The 27577-nt window shown below is 35.7% G+C and overlaps 4 protein-coding genes across 11 annotated transcripts; 1 reads left to right on the forward strand and 3 right to left on the reverse strand.

Moving 5' to 3' along the window:
• Positions 1–752: 752 nt before the first annotated feature.
• LOC110800313 (uncharacterized) lies at positions 753–2006 on the reverse strand. The gene has a single exon (XM_022005623.2). It carries the CDS (start codon positions 2004–2006, stop codon positions 753–755), a length of 1254 nt encoding a protein of 417 aa, XP_021861315.2.
• Positions 2007–3821: 1815 nt separating this feature from the next.
• LOC110800320 (myb family transcription factor PHL7) lies at positions 3822–12294 on the forward strand. Of its 8 annotated transcripts, XR_008920470.1 has the most exons (9): positions 3822–4053; positions 4179–4318; positions 4696–4851; positions 6531–6607; positions 6702–6744; positions 6954–7011; positions 7302–7403; positions 7482–7642; positions 11454–11595. XR_008920470.1 is itself a non-coding variant. In XM_056827926.1 (8 exons), exons 3-8 carry the CDS (start codon positions 4725–4727, stop codon positions 11479–11481), a joined length of 435 nt encoding a protein of 144 aa, XP_056683904.1. In that variant the 5' UTR covers positions 3824–4053; positions 4179–4318; positions 4696–4724; the 3' UTR covers positions 11482–11627. The 8 variants fall into 8 exon arrangements, 7 of the variants coding, with proteins under 7 accessions (XP_056683904.1, XP_056683905.1, XP_021861324.1 ...); XM_056827926.1 differs by lacking the exon at positions 7482–7642 and having other exon boundaries at positions 3824–4053; positions 11454–11627; XM_056827927.1 differs by lacking the exon at positions 7482–7642 and having other exon boundaries at positions 3825–4053; positions 7302–7385; positions 11454–11627.
• A 776-nt stretch (positions 12295–13070) lies between these two features.
• LOC110800319 (C2 and GRAM domain-containing protein At1g03370) lies at positions 13071–20158 on the reverse strand. The gene is made up of 9 exons (XM_022005630.2): positions 19003–20158; positions 17792–18892; positions 17325–17507; positions 16927–17210; positions 16706–16822; positions 16221–16483; positions 15189–15357; positions 13849–14118; positions 13071–13716 (listed from the first exon to the last, which is right to left on the reverse strand). Exons 1-9 carry the CDS (start codon positions 19349–19351, stop codon positions 13531–13533), a joined length of 2922 nt encoding a protein of 973 aa, XP_021861322.1. The 5' UTR covers positions 19352–20158; the 3' UTR covers positions 13071–13530.
• Positions 20159–22014: 1856 nt separating this feature from the next.
• On the reverse strand, positions 22015–26998 carry LOC110800321 (farnesyl pyrophosphate synthase 1). The gene is made up of 12 exons (XM_022005633.2): positions 26805–26998; positions 26667–26691; positions 26449–26564; positions 26080–26166; positions 25887–26003; positions 25696–25784; positions 24652–24703; positions 23645–23740; positions 23014–23058; positions 22825–22914; positions 22673–22744; positions 22015–22556 (listed from the first exon to the last, which is right to left on the reverse strand). The coding sequence occupies exons 1-12, from the start codon at positions 26922–26924 to the stop codon at positions 22428–22430; spliced, it is 1038 nt and encodes a 345-aa protein (XP_021861325.1). The 5' UTR covers positions 26925–26998; the 3' UTR covers positions 22015–22427.
• Positions 26999–27577: the final 579 nt, after the last annotated feature.

Below are 27577 nucleotides of genomic sequence, written 5' to 3' on the forward strand. Positions count from 1 at the left end.
GAGAACCAATAAAGTTATGTTATGTGTTGCCTTTGTTATGTTGGTTATATTTGTGTTGCCTGGGTTATGTTCTGTTAAATAAGTCAGAACAAGGATATTTGTGTTGCCTTTTTCCTTGTTCTTGCTACCTTTTTCTTGTGTTGCCTTGGTTATGTTATGTTATAAATTAAAAAACAACATTCTCATTAATAACATTGATTTCATTCATTGAACTTTCCAAAATGATTGACATTTACAAAATGTTTTGCCTACATGTAATGCTTACATTCAAGCCCACAAAAGTGACATTTTAAATATTCGTGTTACTTTCAAAACATGTCCCCAAAACACAAAAAGTTACCTATCTTTTTCCCCTTGCTTCATTGATTTGCTTTCCATTCATCATAGAGTTGTGTGCACTCATTCACTGCCCATATTGGTGCCTTCACTTGTTCTGGCAGATTGCCTTCATCCTCTAAATTTTTTTTCTTGTTGTGTGGAAGTTGGTAGTTATTGTCTCCCTTATGTTTTAGAATTTCATTACCCACATATTGTAGTGTCATCCACACATTAGACAATGTCTTTGGATGAAGTTCTTTGTAAGAGTCCATCACTGCTCCACTTAAATCTTCCACTGTCTTTGGCATTTTCTTATGCATGAGTGATTGTATTGACCTAAAAAACCCCAAATCCAATATGTTACAATCTGGACGGTTTGCTGGTTGTTGAGTTAATACAAAAGTAAACCCATCTTGTTTGTAGTGTTGTTGCCACTATGGATCAGATTGCAATATGTGTGCTTTTGCGTTGTCTTGAATTATGTAGATCACCTTTTCCCCGACATGAGGTGGCCATTTCTCTTTGATTGTTGGAATTAACATGTTGATCATCATGTCCCTTGTTGCTATTTGATTCACTGACTTCACTGGCTTGGTTTCTATTGTCCCCTTCACTCTGTTCTTTGATGTTCTTTTAGCTGCAACTGAATTTGTGAATGGAAAAATACCTAATTTTCCATCAAACTCACAATTGCCATCATCACCCCATCTTGGCCTTGCCACTGCTGCCATGAACATAAACTTATGGATTTTTGTTCTTGACTTTCCAATTCTGTGTGGCTTTGGTTCATTGTTTGCAAGATATACTCTTTGACTTTTCTGTGTTAGGTAAAACCATTTTTCATCTATGTGAATGAAGTCATACATGCCATAATATGTTGGGTCATGTGGTATTGAGTAATCCATAATTAATCTAAGTACCCATCTCATTCTTGTCATCTTGCAAGTTTCTGAAATACCGGGACATAAGGGACTTGAGTGAGCCTTTAACACCTTTCTCTTGATTAATCTCCAAACTGTTGACGGGCTCAAATTAAGCATCCTTGCAAGATCTATAATGCATGTTCTGTCCCCCATTGCAATCTCTACAATTTGTTCATATGGTACTTCTTTTCTTTTTCTGCCACATTTGTGGAAATTGGTGGACATATCATATGTTTGCATTTCTTCCTTCTGTCTCCTGGCCTTGTTCCATATGCTTCCGATTGTTCTTGGAGTGTAATCATACTTGATAGCTGCCTCTTTGATTGTCCCCTTGAAGAGTTTCTCTAAACCTGATTTTTTCCTACGTAGGAGGAAAATCAAAATTTCCAACTTCAATCCAACAGTTAACCTTGGCTTCCCCGGCTTATGATGACCAATGTTAATAGGAGTTGCTGTTTCATGGTATGGAGATGTTTCTGACTCATCTGTTTGAGGGGTGTTTAAATCAAATAAATGTGGAACAACCTGTGAGTTTGCTGAGTTTGTTGATGCTGTCCCATCTTCATTTGGAAAGTCTTGTGCCAGTTCATTTAAATCTGGTACTTGCTGAAATTGCTCCATGTCCCCATATTGATGAGCATTTGTGGGCACTGCACCATCTTCAACAGCAACTCCTTCGTCCCCCGAGTCAGAATCCGTGCTGGAACCATCACCTTCATCGTCTGAAAATCCGAGGAATTCATCATCCTCTTGATCTGAAGCCATGATTTTAATTTTTTGGAAGCCAAGTGATGTCAGAGATTGAGGTTGGAAGTTTTGTCAAGTTGTATTTATGTTTGCAAAACAAGAAGTCTTTTATATGTGTACTCTGTTTTTTTAGTTGGAGGGAAATCCTAAATTTCGTTTTGGAGGGAAATTTCCCTCAAAAATTTTAGGGGGAAAAATGATGACACTGTTGGTATTGTATGCTGATCCGTGTATTTGAGTATACTGAATTCTCATTGGTCCATTTTTGGTGTTGAGGTCCCCAACTCAACAAAAGTGGTCCCTCTTTGTAACAGATCGATTTTCTGATTTCCCCATTAATTTAATAAAATATCTCAATTTTCCTTATTTGTTTAATGTTTTCTCTCTCCTTACTTTATTCACAATCATTACTCTTACACCCAATCATTAAAAGATTCCAGTTTCTTAATTTCCACCCAATACTCCAAACAGGAAGATCAAAAAGAAACGGAGGGAGTATATGTTATATATCAGATATATGCATACCAAAGTTTATTAAATTATTATAATAAATTACAAAGTAAATTTTGTTCTTGCATCTTAATTCTTATTTGTTTTAGTTGATTCTTTATATTTAGTACAAACTCAAATAGTATGCATCTTTTCATAATATACGGTACCAATATTATAATTTTGTTATGTATATATTTTCTTTTTTCTACACCAAATGTAACAATTTAAACATAGGATATTACGAGTGAATTGTTCTACTAGTTTGGTTGTTATTAGGATTTATTCAATATTTCACCTACGTAATGCGTATATGATTTACACAATGACTAATCGTGATTATATTCTACTAAAAAAAAATTAGTGCCAACAAAAAGATTGACTTTGAGATGACATAGTATTAGGCTTGAATGAGTAAGGTTTTTGGTAAAATTAGGATTTGTCCATGTGTAGTATCAACAAACAACATTCGTTTGTCGAGGACCGCATTACAATTCTATGTAATCAAACATTCAACATAGAGATGACCACGTACGCACAACTAAACACATTTTGGAAGTTAAACCTTGAACATATAATGTGCAATAACTATATACCCTTCTGTAGTACAATAGATGCACGTATTGTGAAATATGTTCTATATTATGTACAACTATCACCATGCCGAAACACTGCGTATGCATAGGTTGTAAAATATATCCCTTGTATTTCACTTACCTGCTACTAAGATAAATTACTTTTTTCGATAATAGAAAATTTATCTATGACCATTCAGGTTTACTATTATCATCATTAATTTGTGAGTAAAAAAAATATTAATCATTATTTGTCATGAAATTAAATGATGATTAAAGGACAAGTTAATAAACATATTGATAGGCATTTTAACTAAGTCATCTTTAACATTACCTTTTGATCAGATAACTTCTTTTTTTTTCTTTTTTTGATAACAGATCAGATAACTTCCTTGATGCTATGTTCTTTTCTGTTTTTTTAGATATATATAAAAAGGTAGAGCAATAATATCTAACTACCGTTGATTGGAAAATCAGCTTCAACCATTGATTAACCAAGTTGGCTGCCGCGTGCGTAACACGCGAATGCCCAACTAGTATACATAAGACAAAATATAGTCGTGTGTAGTCTTGTTAGATTTGTATCAATGAATAGTTTTTAAATATCAACTTTTTATAATTTTTTCTCATCCATAATGAAAAATATTAATATTTGAAAATCGTGCATTAATAAACGTGCATAAATAATTATGTCATTTAAAAAGAACAAACGAAGTATTTCATTAGGTTGAAGACCAAAATTATTTGATAAACATGCTCTTATCCTCATCCCTATCTGTATTACCAAATCCAAGTAGGTGTAAATAGGAAACGGAAAACAATAGAGGTAAAATGTTTTGAAGTTGAGCTACATTTGAAATTCATACTTGTATCTCCGACTCTCTTTCTCCCCCTCCTTTCTCCTCCTGAAACCTGCTGCCGGCAACCCAGCGAAGCTGCTTCCCTGTAGATTCTCCATTCTCCATGACAGAATGGCAGCAGAACTAAGAAAGATTTCTAAGGTTTGTCTTTTTTGGAAATCTACTTCTCTCTCTCCCTCTTCTCGAATGAATGTTTCTGAAATTAAGGTTTGCAATGACTTGTAGAACAAAGTATGATTTGATTCTCACTTTATATGTTTGTCTAGATTTCCAATTGACTAAATTCCTGGAATGCTTGTGTTTTATCACCACGATCAAGCCGAATCAAACGCAGGATTTGAAAACCACTGCGTTTAAAGCGCATCAAACCCAAGATCAGCAAACCACTGCATCTGCGCTTCTGCGGGTATGTTTTTGATTCAATGATCATATTGCCAATTCGACCAACAGGTTTTATCAAAGTTCTGGTTTAAATTTCTTTAGTTTTCTGATGAATGAGCTATGGTTTTTGGGAGATATGGAGGGTTTTGGACTTGAGTGAGTTATGCTGATGCGAGTCTGAACATTACACTAGTAATCTTGTACTTAATTCACTTGAACACTTTGTTTTTCCTTTTCAATCTTAACATGATAAGATAAAACCCTCCTGTTTGATTGTGCATCTTTTGTTTATGATTGTGCATCTTCTGTTTATGATTGTGCATCTCCTGTTCTTTACCATAGCCAAACTTGTGTATTACGTGTAAACATTACAAATTTACATGTCGAAAATCCTTCCTCTAGTTGGCATTTGGACTGTGGTGCTGGTAACAATGGATCCAGTCAACGGCAATAATCTCAGTAACAACCATAGTATGTCTTCGAAGCAGCGACTCCGTTGGACCAATGAACTTCATGAACGTTTTGTTGATGCCGTAGCACAACTTGGTGGGCCAGATCGTAAGTTCCTTTAACTCCCATGATACTTGCTTGGAATACGATGGTGTTAACTGAGGACCTAGGAGGGACATGCTTGTTAGTGATCTGCCCCCGGATAGGGGTTCTAGTATTCATTCTCTTTGTGTTTGACCAATTGTCCCCCCTTCCCCAACACCTTATGAATCATAGGCTTACATAATATATACTTGATCTTAATGTCTCCAAATCAAAAAAATTCCGTCCTCCTTAAATATGAAATGGTTCACTTGTTTAACTTGTTTATGTTCTTCCATTTATCAGCGCATATTTTTGTTCATTCAATTTTTTCAGTTTGTTCAGTGGGTGTTTGGAGCAGACCTGTGATTTTTCCTTAGCATGAGGTTGTTAATGTCCTAGTGGCTGCATGTAATCCACTTTCTCTTTTAGTTTTTACGACTTATGAATAGGCTTTCTGTATTTTTTGGTTTGATAGCACTAGGGATTTTGTACTGTTATTCTGCATATTGGTTGTTCAATGATTATGTAATGCCCTGACTAGAAAGCAATATGAACAAAACACACTTCAATTTTCTGGTTTTGATAACAATAATGATTAATGGGTATATTGTGTATTGACCAGTTATATACACCACCAGATTGCATATTCATATAAAGAACAAAACAGACTTCTATTTTCTGGTTTTTGATAACAATAACAATAATGGTTATATAATTATGTGAAATAGAAAACGGAAGATTGAGCGATGTCTTTTTTGTGGTTGTGCATGTGTTTTGTTATGTGTGACAATCAACCATTTCCGATGGAGCCAAAGATTCATTTGTTCTTTTAGCTGTGGGATGTAATGGACTAAATCAAAATGGCTCTTAAAACATATTCGCTTCCTTTCCATGAAGTAGAAGATGGTCTTTCCGTTGTCCCGTTATCGCTTTTGGGTCAATTGGAAACAACCTCTCTGCAATTGCAGGGGTAAGGCTGCGTACACCTGACCCCCCCTTACCCCACTTCTTGCGGGAGCCTCTTTAAGGCAATGGGGTAATGATAATAATAATAATAATAATATTGGATCCTTAGCATCATACAAATTTTAGGAGTACGAGTATCATTATGCTAATGAGTGTAAGGGCATGTAAACATACCTTTTTGGACTAATTAGGATAATTTTGGGATTGCAACAGAGCCTAGTCCCTAATAGTACTACGTGCTAGAAAGATTAGGCCAATAAACATCTCATGACATAAATATCTAAGTCATTCATTTATTTTTGCACTACTCGGCATAAGTTTGGGAATTGGGATTAAATTTGTAATTTGTTCTGTTTGTTTCCTTCCATGCCATCATCCAAATGATTGCGGGATCCTCTCTTTTACGAAAGGTGTTTTTATATCTTCCTCAATCTACTGTCTTATTCATATGAGTAATAAGCCAAAGATGAACATTATGGAAAGACACAAATCAACAAGTATGGTATATGTGCAAGAAAGAAACTTCACAAGCTTTATATATTTAGGTAGAAGTAGACCTCGAGCTCTGGGGCTTTAAAGGATAGGGCAGGTTAACTATTTGTTTGATATGGAAAACAAGATGCAAGAGGCTAGGTTTAGATGGCTTAGGCTTGTCAGAAGAGGTATCCAAAAGTCAATTTATAGTTTTCATTTTATAATCATTATTATTGCCTAAACTTAATTCTTATTTCTTTCAGGTGCTACACCCAAAGGTGTCCTTAGGGTTATGGGGGTACAGGGCTTGACAATATACCATGTGAAAAGCCATTTACAGGTAACTCTTTTATGGACTTGTTTTTCTTATCTTGTATTCAGCTGTAAAATAATAATAGCGCTTCTTTTTCCATTGCTCATGTTCTTCCTTTCAGAAATATCGTCTTGCTAAGTACCTTCCCGATTCCTTATCCGAGGGTTAGTATTCTTACACGATTGTGCTAAAGGTTATTTGTTTTGATGTCCATAATATGGTTTGTTATTATTATCTGCGTGTAATCCTGCAGCATAAAATTGATGTTTGTGTTCTGGGTTTGATAGATTTGCTTTTCATTTCCCCTTTTAAGGTGATTCATTTTTGTTACTTTTGCCATATTTATTTTTCAAATTTGGCATTGTTATGCTAGGGGAAAAAACAGACAAGAAGGAATCTGCAGATTTGCTTTATGGTTTGGAAAGTTCATCGTAAGTTAATCTTGTTTTATGTTGTTAATTTATCCGCTTTATGTTATTTTTCTTGTAACATTCAGTTGAGGAAGTACAGTAGATGGAGAAAAATTGTCATTTACATCTAATTTATATTGTATTGATGAAAAGATAATATTAGATTCACCTTTTGTATGAAGGGTTTTTTGAGGTGATGGGGGTGCTAGCTAGATATAGCCAGTCAGCCCAGTCTTTTTAAGTTAGTGCAGGTCTTTTACAATTGGATTAAGGTGGAAAGTCATGCTGATTGGAGTTTTCTTCTTTTGCAGTGGTATGCAAATTACTGAGGCACTAAAGTTGCAGATGGAGGTGCAGAAGCGATTGCATGAGCAATTGGAGGCATGTGTTTCTTTGTCAGTCTCTATAAAACTGTTAGATCCTATTTCTCTTGAAAGTTTATCCATTCCAATTGTTGTTTCGTTCCGCTTATGTTAAGTGACTCTTGTTAGGTGTAGGACTGTGGGTGCAAACCTGATGTTTTTCTTCATCTTCATGCCCCCCTTTCTCTCATTTTGTTTCTTGGGAAGAGGCCGAGGGTGGTTGTTCTGCTAACATTATGCTCTTCTTTGAAATGTGTCAAAAGCCAAATTTCTGACATCACCACAGACCGGTTTGTTTTCTCGCACTTTTTCGCTTTTAAAGCAGATAGTAAATGGGAGGGAAGTGATACCAGTCTAGGTTCTGAGACACTATACTGGTGTCGTTTAGATTTCTTTTTATTTGTTTGATGTGGCAGAAGTTCTCTACGCCCTTGTCAACATTATTATGGTTTCTTAGGCAGTGAGTGAGCAGATCTGCTTAGCATAATGTATTTTCAGGGGCTACTGGACTTGATAGTTATCTGTTTTATATTTTTATCATTTGTACTTGTTTGGGACTTGGGGGTGCAGCTGTGCAGGGTTGTCATGGGCCTCATGGCATAATAGATTTAACAAGTTTATGCATGTAAAACTGAGGCTACCAAAAAAAAAGTAAAATCATCCGATCAGAAGTTTATGGTTTAAACGAACCATTACCATCTAGTGTTTTGCTTACAAAAAATTGAATGCTCTATAAATGAGAATCGAAAGGCAAAAAGATTGTTAATTTGGATAAAGTGTAATCTTTATTACAAGACCGATGAAATAAGCATATCTAAAAAGAACAGGATGCTTTAAAAACTAGTCCAGCCAATTAATACCATAATTGAGTTATAGCTCCTCATCATGTGTATTGGTTGCCTGGAATCTTATCTCTCACAATTATGGGGTCCAAATATGGAATCACTTCATTGTAAACTAAGCAGCCAGAGGGATTACATTACACAATCTGAGTTCTATCTATATAAACTAAAGCTTCATTAAAACAACGAGGTACATGACCATGAAGTATTGCTGCAACACTAGGTACACCGAACACCCATTGAGCGCAATACTTAATCCACTTCAACATGCATCCTTTCAATCCAAGACGAACCCGTGAGAACTCTTCTATTTCCATGTACATCCACATTTCCATCACAAAATATCTGTTTCACCAAATAATTCTTAAACAACCAAGTACACTCAAGAAATTACATGCATCAAATCTAATAGGAAATATTAATTTTGTGAGAGAGAAAGAGGGTTGCTCGAATATGGTAGTGGCCTGGCACTAATTGTGGGACTTGGTTCAAATTTGGTGGGGTTAAAGAGATGAAATATCCTTACAATCTTTTGGGAGTAAGAAAATAGTGGCTCCTAGAATTAAGGAACGACAGAATTGTTTGATTATGTATGTGCATCTGGCACACAAGAATCGGAAATAAATGGAACAAAAACTTTTTGGGGGAGAACTCACTCAACGAACAACAAAAGTAAAGGTGGTATTTTTGAGGGCCGAAACCCGTCAACAAAATCCTCAAGTATTTAAGAAAATCCTCAATCAAGGATCACTAAGGCTAATATCCTTGCCTCATATACTACTTTGATCCAAAAACTTCAAATTTCCGAAACTTTTTCCACTTTACAGGCTACGGTCTTGGGGGGGTTTGTATCTTTTGGAATAATAAAAGAACTAACAAGGAAAAAGGATAAATTGCCTCAACAATCACAAACTTGATGAACTTCAATCTTTGTGATTAATGAATCTTAATCATATTTAGTATGAGATCAAAGATTCCAGCCATCGTAGGTCTTGATATCTTTTAACTTAATGATAATTGAATCAAGCTTTTGTCGTTTTCTTGTCTTTTCAAAATACAACCCCCCCCCCCCCCCCCCCCCCCTTTGGAAAGTTGAAGATTTTGAAGTTGAAATATATCTGAAATTTGAAGATTTTGGATCAGAACTATGAAGATAGACTTCAATACTTACCACTTGTGAACAAACAAGCAACTATTTATTATTTGCAAGAATCATTATTTCAAATACTTTTGACGCATTTACTTCTAAAACTACAAGTTGCTCTCACTTATCTGAGATCTTCACATCTTCATTGCACAACATCTTGATAAAGATGCTTTCACCAAATTGGTTTGTTTTTTGTTTTTGTGTGAGACAATAAAATACACAAGTTTTTGTTAGGTGTTTGGTCCTTTTGGTTACTAGGTGGGTTTAGCTTGCTATGTTTTCAGGAAAAAGTTTCTGCTCCCTCAATTTTCTGCTTCACATATCCATTATGAGTTATGACATAAATTAGCCCTCTATTCTTAGGTCTAATACCAGCATTCTGGAAAATGGAATGCCTGTTTGCTAAATTGGCAAATCGGGTGTGGAACATGTCTAAAGCTGACATGACCTGTATAATAAAATACTGGATCCATGACACCTCCTTATGCCAGCCACGAGTCATCAGTCCATCACCTTTTCCTGCCTTGTGTGCAGCTTTTAGCATTAGGTGGGCTAGTTAGAATGATCTGTCTTAATGCCCGTATTTATTTTGTTGTTCATTGGTCTGAAGAGGCCCTAAGAATGCTGAGATCTTTATACTCTTCTATTGCAATGGCAATAATGTTGAAACTTTCAAAATGAAGGCTAAAAAGAGTTTTCCCAATTATGTTGCTATCTGAAATAACACCTTTGTAAAATCTTTTTTCTTCATATTCTGGAGTTCTTCTGAGGCTTAATGGACCCTATCTTGTCTTAGCCTTGAGACAATGAAACCTGTCCTCCCGGAGAGTGTCAGGAGACTTGTATATTTTGCCCTCTAATCTATTTAAATTTTTTTTTTTGGGTATGTGAGACTTGTAAGGGCTTGTTTTGTTCATCTTATTTTGTCATTAAGTCCAGATAATATAAATTCAGAAAAAATAAGTTTAGACAAGTTCAAATAATATAAGTTTAGACGAAATAAGTTGTGACTCTTACAATTTCAGCAAACTTTTAGATAACAGATAATAATAATATAAGTTCGGTACATTAGGTTCTGTTCTCTTCACCTGGTGTGGTATGATTTTTCTAGTTTTTGGTCTCGTCTGAATTTTTCTAGTGTGTCTGATCTAGTCTGAATATTTTCTATGAGTATTTTTTGTTTTTTCTGGTCTAGTTTGAATTTTTTAGTTTGATCTGAGTTAAGAAGAATAAGTAATAAACAATAAGAATAAGGCGAAGAGAACAAAGCCTAAGCGTTATGGAGACATTTTTTCTTTTCCTCAGGTGCTAAGCCTCATTTTTTTTAGAAGAATTGTCAGACTTCATTCCCTTGGGTGTATCTTTAAATACAGTTTTAACATGTCCGAAAAGAGATTTGTTGAGGAGTTCAGGTTACAATTGAGAGAAAAAAATTCCATGATGGCTGATTATAAACTTCTAGCCGTTGCATCCTTTGAGATTATATCAATACCCATACGGCCATACCCCTCATCATTGAGTATTTTGCTCCTTCAGGTGGTTCAAACTCTAAATCCATCGATCTTTCTTCGGCCAATTATGAAGCCTTTGTTTTGTCACATTAAGTATTGAATTTTATTTTCTCAAAAAGGTGGTGCCAATGTAAGTGTTGAAGTGATGGACAGTAGAAACTATGGTTCAAACGTAAAGTGTTTGTTGTTGTTTTTGTTGTTGTTTAGAGGGGAGGAAGGGAAGGACCAATTTATTTAGAAATGGAAGGAGGAAATTTTGTTTCTGGTCTCTACTGTAAAATTGATTATAGTACATGGTGATGTGGCTCTACTCCAAACACTAGGCATGTGGACTTCTTTTTTTTTTTTTTTAATATTATTAATGTTAACTTCCCTTTAATTTCGCATGTTTTATACATGATTAGTACTTGATTTTATGTTTCTCCCCAGTTTAAAGGACTGTTCAATGTCTACAAGGTGTTGTGTTAACTGGTGCCATTTTCCTTTGGAAACAAAATCTTTGCTAGACTTCTGTTTGTGTTTATGTGTTGTAACAAATCTAGTGCTTCAAGTACAACAAATCCTAGTTTCAGAATCAGTTTATGTATTTGATGTGAAATAGGTGCAAAGACAGCTGCAATTGCGAATAGAAGCACAAGGTAAATACTTGAAGAAAATAATAGAGGAGCAGCAGCGCCTCAGTGGAACTCTTGCTAAAATGCCTGGCTCTGGAGATTCTGGGTCAGGCTCATTAATGTGCCCTGAGCCTACAAAGAGTGACCCAGCAACTCCTGCTCCTACATCAGAATCACCCTTAGGCAAAAACAGCAGAGAATGTGCAGTTTCGAAGAACCCATCTTTAGATGACGAGTCTTTCTCATCTCAACACGAGCCATTGACTCCTGACTCTATTTGCCTTGATGCTACCACATGTGAAAATCTTATAGAAGAGACAGTAAGGAATCCATGTTTGACCAATGATGAAGCATTTTCAAACCAATATTCATCCAGTGAATACTAGAGTCTCTTCAACAAAAGCACCATGGTTATGCCGGAGATTTGATTTGTTTGCATTAATCAGAAAAACTATGAAGTATCTCACTTGCTACAGGTCTTCATTAGCAAGTAATTCCTTGTACTAAGTTTCCAAGGGAACACATCTTCTCTGTTAATCCTGTAACTGTTTTGGGCTTCTATTACTAATTTAATCAGGCTTCAGGAATAGTTGCTAGATTATTGCAGTACAAGTTCGAGCGATTCACCTCTGGTGCTGGCCTGGGCACTGTGAATGTTTTTCATTCCGAGCTTATTTCTGTTGTTGTCGATGTTATAAGCATCAATTACCTAAGTCCAAATCATTTGTTGCTCATTCCTTTTGGAAATGTTGAGCATGTCCTGTGCATTTAACTGCTTATCATGTTGAGCATGTCTCTTGCTTCTTGTTAATTCATTTATTTACCAAATATGTACAATTCATTTATTTACCAAATATGTACCATATCCAATAATATCTCCCTAGTGTTGGAAATCTTGGGATTTGACGAGCTTCCAAAATCATCCCATCCAATTTTAGCACAGGGTCTTCACAGGCTTTGAAATTGCGAATTATAGATTGCTCATTTGATAAATGATTCACAACCTAAATATTTACCATGAGTTGAAAAATAAACCGACAAATATATTGTCATTGTAAATCTGTATTCGTGTCAAAGATCAGTGGTTAATAATTTATGACATTAAGACTGTTTTGTTCACCTTATTTTCACTTATTTAAGGAAAAATAAGTTTAGATAAGTACACTTTGTGCGTGTAAGACCATCTATAAGTTCAGGAAAAAAAATAAGAGTTACTCAAGTACTTCCTCTGTTCTTATTTACATGACACAATGAGGTTTTAGACACTATTCACACAAACACCTTTGACTTCATTTTGTGGTTTATACATAAGAAAAACATAGTCGTGTGGGGTCTTATTAGATTTGTATCAGTAAATATTATTTAAAATATCAACTTTTTATAATTTTTTCCGATACACAATTACAGATGTTAATGTTTGAAATCGTGCATTGGCAAATGTGCCTAAATAATTGTGTCATTTAAAAAAGAACGGAGGAAGTATAATTTATACAGTAACTAAAATAAGTTTTGATAAATGTAGTTTAGATAAAATAAATTCAGAAAAATCAGTATAAATCAGATAAATAAAATCCACCATAAATCGATTCATTTGGCTAAACATGTGAACAACAAGTCCAAGATTTTGACTTAGAATTATTAACCTTTATTTTTTGACATTCATTCTCTGATTTTGGGAAGTTAACAAAAGTGAACAAATTTCTCCCTTTACAAATTACTCACAAGGAGACCCAAAATAAGGAAACATTTGAGGATGCAGCTGCAGTTGGAATATGTAAGTGCACCCCTAGTTGGGTCTTACACTTTATCTAGTGTTACAAGTTACAACAAGTGGTTGAATGTACAATAATTAGCACCAAAAATTCGTCAAACCTGCAATTTTACAAGAAACTCAGCATCATGATGTGAAACCTGTAACCTGCATTGTGTGAAACCTTCTCTTTTCTGGAAACAGTTGCCTCGGTTCTGAAAAGAGAAGTACATGTGTGAGGGCGAGGCTGAGGCTGACGATCTATCTTGCGAGGACATCAGGTGTTAAAAGCGACAATAAAAATATTGGAGCTTCTATCTTCCATTTACATATTCTTTTTCGACAGTAGCAAACATCACTTTCAGACGATCTACCAGATTTGAGAGTATGTTTTTAGAGATTCTTTTCTGATGTTTAGTTCTTTTCAGCCAAGCAATTCCAAATGATACTTTCACAGAGCAACTCTTTGCTCTATCCTCAAGCTGGTATCTGAGATGGAGCTGCAAAAAAAAACACAATTACAATGGAAGCTAATATTAACACAGATTTTTCAAAAAAAGACAGAAAGTGCTCTGAGACGAAGCACTTCCCTAATAAATAACTGTTGGCTGTTTAAACAAAACCATTCATACATTAAAATAGTCACCAAGAGGAATCCCATGAAGTGTCAAAATCTCTTCAATAAGCCAACCATTCTGTTCAGGAAGAGAAGACTTTTGTTGTATGCTGGTCACTTCTCCTTTGTAGCTGGAAATACGCTTGTCAAACTTGTAGCACACTTGCCTTTCATATACATCTTTATCTAGTTCCCAGGGAGAACAAGAATAATTAAGGCACCCCGTTCTCTCCATGACTCTTCGGTCAACTTCACCTCCACTAAATAACTCCATCAAGAAGTTCATCTAACAAAAATGTGTACAGGACAAAAAGGAAGTTGATAACTTGATAAATAGAAGAAAAACAAATGAATATCAAGGGCCTAATAACGGCACAAAAAGGCATGCCGAATTAAAAATGTAATTCTAACGAAGATATTCTTACTATGATTATCAACAGAAATAATTTACCCTTACAATCATGATATAATTCGAAGTTACTTAGCCTTTTCCTCATGCAATAAGTCTAGATTCAGAAGAAGAAAAAGGGAGCAGGGTTTGAAGTAATACTGGATAATGATTAGGTCTGAAGTCTTTGGGCTAACATTACAGAAAGAATTGAAAGCATAGTCACTAGGAGACTCACAAACAACATTGTGTATGCACTACAGTCAGTTTCCATTGGTGCACCCTCTCTCAGATAAGGCTGCTCCTTCAAACAGTAATAACGGCTAGGTAAGTTTATCAACGAAACCTAACACCATGTTCAGGCATTTTCAATTTTCCTGATCAGAGGTGCTTCACATGACAATGCATGTCTATAGGCTTAAAGCCTAACTAAATTGGTTTTTTAAGGAGACCATGCAAAGACCTTCAGAAGAAAAAGGTTGATATAACCTTAATAACTTGGTTATTTTACAAAATAAACTTAAATTAGCAAAAGAAACCAGAGAATTTTCTTGCATCTCGTTTGGATTTGGGATACTATAAGTGAAAGAAAAACTTGAAATGACAGGAACATGTTCTCGAGTGAACCAAAACAAATTGCCCCTTTTAATCTCACAACTAAAAGCCTAAAATTACTCAACAAGTGAAACATATTAGTCCATCTATTGTAAACTACAAATAAAAGCTTGATAAACTTATATATGGAGTAAGGAGAAAAAATAGTCCATAATAATCATGCAGACAACAGATGCACAACTACACAAAATAAGCGATACTAAGTTCACCATAAGTCCAATTATTAAAGCATAGCATTAAATTCTGTTATAGAAACAGAAGTTTTGGGAGGAATCTTCACGAAGGCATTTCAGGGCTCAATGATGGGTGACAACTCTACATGTTCATAGAGAGAGAGAAAGAAGAGAGCTTACAGGAACAGAGAGAGCAGAAGAATAAACCTCTGTCATGCTAACATCCTCATCACCCACAAAGGTTCCACTCTCTTCTGTCTGAAGACTGGTAGTTTCAGATTCTTCTTCAACAATTTTCACCTTCTGCTCAGGGCTCAAGGATCTTGCCTTCCAAAGGGCCATAACTGTTCTGTTCACGGAGTTGTCAACATAGTGCATGTTAGGCTTCAAGTATTTCTTTTCCAACTAACTGCATAGCCACTCATCACCAGAAAATTCTGTAAACTGAGCAGGCTCGTAAAAGAAACTAAAAACTCCTTTTGGAGGAAAGGTAGTTAGTTGATATTTCAAACATCCCACTACAGCTTTCAGACATATTGCTTGTCCCATTGGACTTCCAAATCAAATTTTTCCAAGAGTATCTGTTTTTATTGAAAGTAAACCCACTCACATTTAGGGCATGCTTGGATTGAGGGTAATGCATTAAGGGGTTAATAAAAGTCAAACTAAAAAAAAAAGGTAATTGAAGGTGATGATAAGGGGATGAAGTGGTGGCAAAGAGAACAAGCCAGTGTTGGCAAGAAGAAAATAAAAGGAAAGGGGGAACAAATACCCTCATTATGGGGGGAATAGTTACCCACCATCCCACTACCACAACTAGGGTGATTATTACCCTCATTTTGGGGGTAATAACTTCCCCCTTCCTCCCTTCTCCTCACAACACCACCACTACCACAACTTCTCATCACAATACCACCACACCATCCTCCTTGCAACCACCTCAATTCACCTTCATTGTGCTTTTATTAAGGTGGTTGGACTTTTATTACCCAATCCAAGCATGCCCTTAATGTTAAATTACTCGTATTTCCAAGATTTAACACCTCTATTGGGATAGATGAAGCAAATCACAAGCTAATGACTGAAAGAAAGCTTCATTCGTTCTATACAGATTAAATTATGACCAAGGGAAACTGTGTTACTTTCAGCTAATTTTCCAAAAGTATAATCAGCTAATTGATTTTGGTAAAAAGATAGGAGCACACTATTTACCTGTGTGCCATGGTGAAAGACACAAACGAATGGAAATAAAATTTTAGCCTCCCTTCCTCATCCTGAGTCCTTGCTCCATGCTTTGCATCTAAGCCTTTTCCCTTACGAAGAGTTATTACAACAATCGGACTCCCCATTGAAGAGATATTAGGGGAAGCAACTTGTATGTCCTCTACGTCTTCCCAGAGAAAAAAGAAATTTGTTTTATGTCCAAATAGGCTAGCATGGAATCCTATTACTCTTGGTGATAGAAAAAGACGTCCCTGAAAGAAAGCAGATGCAACTTAATGAGGTGGTATTTATAAAGTGGGTTAGTTGAAGAAAAAATCAACAGCTTGGCTGGCAACTTTATCCAAATCGTAGACTTTCCAAGTGAAAAATAACTTAGATAGATCACAGGTAATAAAGAAAATGCTTGGCATAGGCATTTTTGGAGATAGTGCATCTATAGTTTGAGCATCATTCATCTGTTGAAGAGACAATACCTGCAGTGGCATCTTGCGCTTCAGATGGCAAGTGAAGTCGTTGATAAGAAATTCCTCTTGTGGAAGGCAGAATAGCTTCTGGAATGCTGAATTTGTCTGAGGCGACCTCTGATTTATCTGCAGATTCAAGAAAAGGGTAGTTGATAAGCATGTCTGTAAGAACAATGATGGTGAAACCACAATATGTGTTCAAAGGACATAAATAAGTTGAACATAAATACCTTCTTCCCAACCTCCTTTTCCATTTTTTCAAGGTATTCTCTGACAGCATTACCACTTCGAGTGTCGTCCACAAATATCCTTAATCGCAATTTTGACTGCCATGCCTGTGCTAACTTTCCTTGGAGAGGAACCGATACATCTGCTAGCTCTGATATGTTAGCCTTCAGAAAGTTTATTTCAGCATGCCCTAAAGATGTTGCCTCATCGAAAGGACCATCAAAATCAAAAACCTCCACTTCTAGAACTGACGGTGGCTCATCCATAGCGTCAAATTCAAATATTTCTGCATTTTATCATAAGACATCAAGGGAAAATATCCAGTTTAGATCCATGTCCAATTATTCAGGTATGCAGGGACGGCCATTATCATAAGAGACTGATAAGGAAACAACTTAACCATTCCATTTAGGATCTAGCTTCTGGAACTTGATTGAGCTTGTTCTAGTTCTCCCGTTGCAAGTAAAAACTACATACGGGTCAGAGAAACCAGTCGAGTCGACAGCTGCTAAGCTGATTCCCTCAATTAGGGCAACAGTGAGCATCCATCCATCTCCTTGTGCTTTAATTCCATGGTCACTGCCTACAGTAAGACAGAAAACTGTAGAATTAAACAGAAGAAAACTACAAAGCACAAACAGAAGAAAACTACAAAGCACAGCTTGTGTTTAAAGATGCACATACTGCAATGGAACAAACTTGAGTTCCCATAAGGACGTGACCTTAAGAAAACAAAAATAAGCTCAACTGAGGCCACATGAAAGAACTAATGATGAGAATTATCATCATTATGTTAAAAGATATTGTACTTGCTATATCATTTGCAATGTGAAAAAAAAAAAAAAAAAACAAGCTCATCAGCATTACCCTTTTGCGATTGTGATCTGGCCTGCATGAAGCGCACTACCAAGTCAAAAATTCTCTTAAGTTGAAGGACCAGGACACCACATACTATAACTTCACCAATTGAATCAGGCAAATCCAGTCCAACAAATTCAAGACCCTGAACGGTGCTTGGTGTTGCCAGGCAAATGTGGATAAAAACATAAATTCCAATAATAATAGTAGAAACCACGGTAATATTAGCAAAGTATTGAACTGCCAGCTTCCAATTTGACTGGGTTTCTACTTGCAATGAAGCCAGAAGTTGATCTTTTTGGGAGCCAGTACCCTTGATATCAACAGGCTTGACATGTTGAGACAAAACGGTTGAGAGTTGATCAAAACTCTCCTTTACTGCTGGTCGGGCTCCATTCTCAATCATTCCCTTCATCATAGTGCTCTGAACGAAATTCATTCCCCAAGAAGTGAGTAACCTTGAAGATTGTTCTCCAGATGGCAAATCAGGGCCAGGCGTAATGCAGAAGAGCATCTCTACTCTAAAGGTGCTCCCATATATGACATCTGGAGTGCTAACACTGATCAAAATTGCAAAAGAGTTGGCATTAGCAAGTTTATAAGTTTGGGTTTCAAAAGCCTTAAGAGACTTGGATAGTTTAGATGGCGGCGTAAGGTAGGTGTTGAGTCTTTTGAAAGTATCATTTTCGAATTCCCATTGCCCAAAATGTAATTCAGTCTTTCCTTGAAATTCTGCAAGTGTAACAGGAAACTTTGAATCTGGTGAAAAAAGAAGAGCATTGAGTTCAGAAGAGGAGATTGAATAGAGCTGATCTAAAAGTACCCCTCCAGGTAGGTTGGTTGGAAGCTCAACACCTTGGTCCCTCCCTTGCATAGTTTTGATTTGGTCATCAAAAGAGGAAGGAGAAGGCGGGTCCTCGGGGAATTCGGGGTTAACATTTTCCGATGTATCGTCAAAACTGATAGAACAAGGGTCCAATCTTGGAGGTAAAGAGTTCAATTTTAGATGTAAACCAGCATTGTCATTCCTTGGAGTCTTAAGGGAAGGGGCAGTAGACAAGTCCAAGAAAGAAGTGTTTTGAGAAAGATAAATGTGGAGGCAGATTTCACCTAACAACAAGAAATCAACATTCAATTAATCAAATCAATGGGATTCATTCATACATGATACACATTCAATCATTCATGATTTGAAGAAAAAAGTGGAGTCGAATTCATACCGCAGTCCTTGGGTTTAGACTTCTTGGTCTTGGGTAGCAAGGAGTACCAGGCAGTACCAAGAGATTTATCAGGAGAATCAAAAACCCTTGAAACAGGGAATTTAACAAGACCAATAAAATCATCATTGAAGTATTTATCTTCGTCTAAAACAGAGATGACAAGCTCATCACTTAAGTCATCAACACGGAAACAGAATTCGTCACCCCAGTACGGATTCAAGCATTTCTTCACAACCTTGGTTCGAGACCTCTGCTTTCCTAAATGTATTCTCACGTATGGATCACTCAACCCATTTAGATCCATTGCTGGTACATTTCTTGCTTCTATCACTTTCACCACTAATTTCATTTTCTTTTCCTTATTAAAAAAAGAAAAAAGGGATTCGGAATATATGGGATCAAAAAGGGAAATGTAGGAATCAATTAATAAAGTATGCTCAGATTATCCCCTAAAAGGAATGCCTAAATGATAAAGAATTATCCAACTCCTAAGACTAAAAAAACAAGGAAGATGGAACTCCGACGACAACGACGACACGAAGACGAAGACGAAGACGAAGACGAAGACTGGCACTAATAGGATAGATTAAAAGTCTTTATACAATTTCCATATCAATCAATCAACAACAACAACAACAACAACAACAACAACAACAACCAGAAGATTGGAGAGAAGATTAGGAAATGGAATTGTCGGAACAGGAACCCTAAAAATTAGACTCGTTGAAAATCAATTGAACAATTCAATTGGATGACAGAGTCGGAGAGAGAGGAAAGGGAAGTTACGTAGAAGTAGCAAGAAGAAGAAGAAGAAGATGGGGAGGGTAAATAAATAGGAAACGCCGCAGACTTTTCTGAAAAAGTGTCGCCTTCATTGTTACCTCTTCTTAGTTTCAATCTTTCCTTTTCTTTTTTTCCCTCTTTTTTCTGTTTTTCAATTTTACCTTTTTCACCATCTTGCTTTTAACCCTCTCCCTTTTTTTCAGGAAAAAGAAAAACAGTAATAAAACTCATCGACATATAACTTTATCTTAGATTCTAAAAATAGCATTTTTAAAGAAATTAATTTGGAGATCATATTTTTATTATCCTTTAGTATTTGTGCATCAATGGTAATTGGTAAGTCTATCACCCCTTATATGTGTTAGAACATATTATGTGCATCTCGTACACCCTCTCATTGGCGGACCCACGTTAGGGTCAGGGGGCACGTGCCACCCCGAAAAAAAAAAAAAAAAAAAAAAACTAAAAATGTGTAAAAAAGAAAAATAACGCAGAAGGCTTATATACAAAAATCTGCACTAATTGTTAGGGAATGTGATTGTGTAGGTCAATAGAGTATATTTTCCTTGATTTTTAATGCCCACAAGTCAGGGGTTCGAGGCCAGACAATGACAATTTTGGTTAATTTAACTTATTTATTTTTTTCCTCTTTAATTCGTTTTTTCTACCCAATTCTTTGGTTGTCTATTTAGTTCTTTTTTTTTTTTTATTCAGATGCGGATTACAATCCAATGAAAAAAGAAATTTAGTTCTTTTAATTGATTCTACATCAATCGAAATATTTTCTACTTTTATTTTTCCATCTTTATATTAATTGGACTACACATAAAAAAAACCATGACCATCAATTGTCATTCATATTATTTGTTCCATTCCCTTTCTTTCCTAATAATTCCATTTGTTGTCTCTAGCTTTTTTTTTAACACCAATTGAACATTGTATGCTTTTTTTTCACCTTCATATTTAATTGGAATATATTATACTTCGTATTAAAAAAAATTGCCGAAACAAAATAAACTCAATTCTATCATTTACTGCTCTATCCTAATTAGTAGCTTTAAATTTTGTACAATTTTGTTACATTTAGTTATATATATTGATAAAAAAATATAAATTCCTCGCACCAAAAAAATTCGTGCCACCCCTAACCCAAAGTTCTGGGTCCGCCACTGCACCCTCTTACACTTTTGCCTACATGTAAGGAAAAAATATGGTGGGAATCATTAATGGGCAAAAATATATTTTTGGGTGCATGATGCACATGGATGTACTTAATAATTTTCATATATGTGTTGGACTTTTACCATTACCGTAAGTACATTTAGGTGAACAAAACATATATACTCCATGAACAATACCTCATTTTCTACTTTACGTAGTAAAACGTTATTTTTTTCAACTTATTTTTATTGTTTATTAGATCAAATCAGAAAAATCAAACCAAAAAAAAAAGAACAAGGCCTAAAACTAATTGACAATTGACATCCCTTCCACAATAATGAGTCTTAGATGTTGAGCTATCTTGCACGACCAGAACGTATTAGGTGCACCTTCTCACATTTTACCATTACATGCGATGAGTAAATGTGGGAGGAATCACCCATGGACATAAAAAATACCTTTGGGTGCACGGTGTACCCGGGTATACCTAATAATTTTTAACCATTTACCTAACCTTTTTTTATGCATGCACAACCAGTTCATCAAAGCTAATCTCCAACTACATCCTAATTCGATTCGTATCATACACATATTCGACATACATCGAGACTCTAACTCAAAACCTTCCTTAAGCAGCATCAAACTGTTTACCACTTAAAAGGTTAAACCAACTCATTGTTGGTGCCCACCTACCCAACCAATGTGCAATGCTCTTTTTTTTTCTTTTTTTTCTACTGCACCTGGCACGTGCCGCACGTCCATGTAATACCCAGTTGGCCAGTTCAGTTAGCACTTTGTCAAGCACTCAAGCGACAATATCAATGGTTCTGTCTTTTTGAGCCTTTTGATTGCTTTTTATTTTATTTTTGTTTTTTTATTCCTCTTATAAGTATGTGATAAGGCTTACAAGCCTATTGATGAATGAAAATTATTAGGTGCACGAAACACCATCATGCACCCAATGATATTTTTATACCCACTGTTGATCTTTATCGAAAATGTGAGAGGTGCACGGTACATCCAGGTACATGTAATATGTTCTGAACTATATAGTGAGATAATGAGAAATTTATGGTTGAACATTCACTTTCATGCTTATAAGTAATAAAACGTTTACAAGTCAAGTGTATTGAGTATTGAGTGAGTTCAAAAGCTCAAATTTTTTGTCAGCCTTTCCTTTATCTTATCAGCAATATTTGAACTACGGAATATTTTTTTATTTGTCATCTTAGTTGATCAAGTCAAACAAAAAAATTTGACCAAATTATAACAATAACCAAAACATGTACCCCTTGACTGAGAAGATTATTTCCCGGTTTGCAACTTGATCAATCACGCCGTGGAGCTCCTAGCATGGGTGGTATGTCACCGGTAAGTCTGAGTCTTCATCCCCTGCCTGTCACGAACACGAGATGACTGAATAAAGATTCTGTAAATCCTGGCGTAGTTGATCTGCAAGTACAACGAGCATCTTCCTATTTCTATTTCTGCCTCTTGAATATTTTACTCATGTAAGACTTCAGCACTGCTTGCACGGCTTTGCCCGGTAGAGCTTCAATGCTGATTGTTAGCTTCTCATATACATCAATCTCATATTCAACAAAGATACCCTACCATAAACATATCATTATCACACACAAAAACAAGTTAAATGAGGGAGAAAAGAATCAGCACTTACTGTGCATGCTACTCTAGTTTTTTTTGTTTTTTTTTTAATTAATTATACCTGAAGATTGAGGTCTTCATACAGAGATTTCACAGCACCAACATTTGCTGGATCCGCTTTCCCGTAGTTATCCTGTAAATGGAGATCTTTGCTCATCAAGCAAAGGTGTGTCTGCATTTTTTTTAATTCTATTTGCATAAACAGGACTATACCAATAACAGTTTCTTCTGCTCCTCGTTGGAAACTTCTAAAGCTTTCACCACCAACCAAGAACACTTAAAGTCTTCAATGTCTGATCCAATCTGATGCAAATGAATATGTAATAAGAATCAAAACCTACAAGATAGCTGGGTAATTATTACTCACCACTGAACAATCATCAAACTTCACATACTCCTTACCTTGCCACTCTTTTCGGGATCACCAAAGCAGTCTAAATAATCATCCTGCCAAATGACACAAGAAAAATCATTCCCTTTGCAAACAAGCATCCCAACATTCCCAAATACCATAACTACTACCAACCACCTGAAATCCCTATCTAAATATTCCTAATTACACGTTTAAGGAACTTGATGTCAGTATACAGCAACGAATTACACCAAAAACGGCATAAAAACTGCTCAGAATCAGGAATCCGGTATTTAAACTCACAAGGCCATTACCAACATCTATGGTCATGTAAATCATGCCTACAAGTCCACAGCAGAGCATTCGAGCAGCAGCACCATGTCATAGCAGACAATTTAACAACACTACGGTATTGTGAATCATGTCTACAAATCCAAAAAAAAATGGGGAGAAAAAGGGAAGAAAATCAAGGAAAAGTAGGCATTCATCCAGCTCTACTTTAGATAGAAGGTAAAAATAGACTCAACCCCTTTTCAAATGCCCAGCATGACTCCCTTTCTTTTTTGACTTTTAGCAATTCGCATGAGTTATGGTAAGGTCCTGGAGGAAAGTTGTTTCAAGCAACATAAATGATCCATCAGTAAGATTTTAATTATATTCTAGCTGTGCACAAAAGGATACCTGAACTTGGAAGTAGATGCCCATCTCAAGAAGGATGTCCTTCACGTCATCGTAGTCATTCAGCTTTTCACCTAACATGAGCAGAGCACATGCAAACTGCACAGGAATAATAACGCAAAATGTTGACATAGTGCTAGTAGTTAAAATTATATGTGACTATCAATGACTATGGATAAGAAGCTAAAACTAAATATACTAACACCATACGTTGCATGATTTTGTCATGATTTCGAACTTAATAACATTTTGGGGAACATATTTCCTGGACAGAGCTAAGGTTAGCAAACCCGTGAATATCAACATTGAAACCCAACATTTCTAGCACAGGAGAATAAGTCCAACAGTCTGAATAAATATTAAAGTATTATTCAGAGACGATAAAGCAATTAACACCTAAGCTTCCACCAGAAACAAAAGAGATGAGTAGTTATATCTAAGATCCATGTATTCCTTCATCATCTAGAAGAGAGTTGGCGAGAATAGGTGTAAAAAAGAGTTTGATGGTTTAATTGGCCATACAGGTGTGCAGGACGCTAAAGCAACATCATTACAAATCTAAAACAGAAGGTGTTTTGGATCCTGCATTGACTGAAGAAGACATTCTACAGGAAAAAGAAGAGTCAACTGCATAAGTACATATTTATGGCTTACCAAGAAGTATCATAATAGTTCCCAAAATAAAGTTTTAAGAATCCAAAATCGATTTCAGGGGTTTGATATAGGTGTTAATGTGTCATTCAACTACTTCCAAGCAGCTCATCGGGCATGCAAAACAAATGTCCACGCTACTCAATTGGTGCAATCAAAGGCCAATTAGGCTAGTACTAGTAACACAAATGTCAGCTATACCCGGTCGGCACAATTACACATGTGATACAATTGCACATGATCTAAGAACATAATATACTCAAGTAACCACCAATGCCAGCGACTCCAGGTCGGCACAATTTATACCTTAAACATCAAGGAATTAATTCAATATTCTTTAAGTGAATCTAGTTACTTACTGGTAGATAAAATGTTCCATATGCAGTCTTGTACTGACTGATGCGTCGATGACTGCAAGCAGCAGATGTTATCAACTAGATTGTATAATAGTAAAAGATAATGAAACAGATTTTACATGATGATGAAAGCATCAGAGCATGAAATGAAGCTGACAAATGTTTATAACAACAAAGAATAGAAAAAACAGATCCAACCGGACATTCATGAATAATTATAGAATTAGTCTACAAAGAATCAGCATTATCATTACGCCATTCCCTTTAAAGAGGCTCCCGGAACAGGCAGGGTAAGGGGTATTGGGTAGGACATACGCAATCTTACCCCTGCAACTGCAGAGAGACTATTTCCAATTGACCCATAAGCGATAACGGGACGACCATCTTGTGCTTCATGGATCGGAAGAAAAGAGGTTTGGAGAGCCATTTTGATTTAGTTAATTATATTCCAAAGCCAAAAGACCATGCTAATCTATAGAAAAAAAAAAGACGAGTTCCTTCCAATCTGCCATCACAACCTACAAATATCACCACCAATCTAATCTAATCTAATCTAATCATATACTTACTATAATGAAGCTGAATAAATTCACCCAAAAGTGTCACTTAACATTTCTTTTGAATGCCAAGTGTCTCCTTTATTATAGAATACTACATATAAGTAAATCCTATTCATACCACATGCATATCATAAGTGGTTTAATTATTAATATGGGATGTATTTACATTACTGGCATATCAAATGTTTCCTTGACAGAATATTTTCTTCAATGATATAATTGTTTCTTATAAATATTTGATAGTCCTATATTATATTCTAAAAAAAAGAAATTTATTAGAAATTTTAGCCTTGGGCATGGCACCAACCACCAAACTACTACTTAACTGAAGTACAAGAATAACAAAGTATACTTTATGTAGAATTAGGATCATGGGAATTCTCTGACAGTTGAGGAAAATATCAAGGGACAACTTTGGCAATAACATCATGCAACAATAAATTCTTTAACATTATCATGATTAAATATTGAAGTGATTTTCACTCACAGGGTTGGAGTGTATTTCAACAAATCTTTCTCCCCTTCGAGTGTAGTTATCAGATCAATCATTTCTCCACAAGCTGTCTGGAACTCTACCTGTGAAAATAGATTTATTGAACAAGGAAAAAGAATTAATGTGTTTATCGTAAGCCTCCCAGTCACGGTGAAGCTTAAATCAACAAAACAATAGACATCCACCTCATTGAATAAATCAAGGAGATCTGCATAGTAAGGTTGATCTCTAAAGTGTTTCCTAAGAATCCTGTGAATATGATTCCAAAGTAGAATGCCATCGTTGACAGCGATCATGCCAACCTGCAAACAAACTTCAAACATGAACTTGCTTCAACAAGTGAAAATAAAAAGCAATGGTGAGAACTGCAGCACAAACCTTAGGCAATCTAAACCAACAAGGCTGGCCACGCCTAGTGTGAGAACTATCCAAAATATCATCGAGAACAAGAACACACCCCACCAGCTGCAACGCAAACATCAAAAGGAGTATATTGTAAACAGTGTGATTCAAGGCTAATACGCAAGTAAGATTGACAAAGAAATTAAAGCGTTTTGTCAAGCTAAAAATTAAAAAGCAATTAACACAGTCTGAACTCTGAAGTATTGATATCAGAGAAACAAGAAAAGCAATGATAGTTCCCTAAGGTTAACTGATAATTGAGGGCCTGTGTACGATATACCCCTAATATGCAAAGCCCTTGTGGCTCATTCGACCAAAAAGAAAATTGATAAATTGAATGAATACCCATTGAATGCACCAGCCAAGAACAAAAGCGCGAAAAATGGCATCTTCAGGGATTTGTTTCCCGTCATTTAGTAACCTGTAGCTCTCAATTACAGACAGACCCCTATTCATTTTTCCTGACCCAGAAACAAAAAAAGTTAACAAATTCGAGATTACGAACTCAAATTACATTGAATTGAAATGAAATTAAATGAATAATTAGGACTGAAAAAATGTACCTGCAGGAACATTATAATCCAGCATCTGAGAAATTTGAAGAATGGGTTTTAAAACATTAATTAACAAGAAGGATAGCGCAATTTGGATAATACACCGAGGTGATGAACATGGAGAAGGGTTAGATTTAGTGAAATTACCTGATGGAGCCATTGACGGGAGACATGGTCATACTCAAAGGCAGGATCTTGCAGCAACTCCATCTTCAGAACTTGATATACTTCTCTAAATCTTTCTCTCCCGTCCTTCTCTCCCTCCATCTTCACTACTTCCTCGACTTTTTTTGCACTCACTTCTCCACAACCCCAGCGAGGTCAAAGACACTGCTCTATCACTGACTCGTGTTACTTTATTGTTTTGTTTTTTAATATAACTAGATTTTAAGCCCGTTCATAGAACGAGCGGTTGTATAGTGGTTGTTCAGATGTGTTTTTAAGTTTTAATTAGTGAGTACTTGTGATTTTTGGTAATATATGAATTAAATAGATGTGTAATTTAAAGGTTGAAAAAATATAAAAATTATATGTTGAATAAATATTGGATGTTAAAGGGGTGGAGTGAAAGAGACTAATGAGTATATTAGACTATTAATAACTTGATGGTAAATAAGGAAAATGGAGTGGAAGAGTCGTTAGAAGTTGTAAATTATAGAAACAATAAAGAAAATTTGAAAAAAAAATAAAACAAAATGATGGATGAAATGAGAGATGTCACATGGCTTCTAATAATGAGATGTCACATGGCTTCTAATAACCTATGGTGTTCCTTTTTAAATACTAGGTATAGATTTGTCATAAAGGATTTTTTATAGGTTAATATAATTGGAAAATTTGGTAATATTAATGCAACATTTGAACGATTTTCTTTTATTAATTCACTTTCTATATATTTTTTAATAATTTCACCTTTATTA

Source organism: Spinacia oleracea, chromosome 5 (genome assembly GCF_020520425.1).
Source record: "Spinacia oleracea cultivar Varoflay chromosome 5, BTI_SOV_V1, whole genome shotgun sequence".
Classification (NCBI taxonomy): domain Eukaryota; kingdom Viridiplantae; phylum Streptophyta; class Magnoliopsida; order Caryophyllales; family Amaranthaceae; genus Spinacia; species Spinacia oleracea.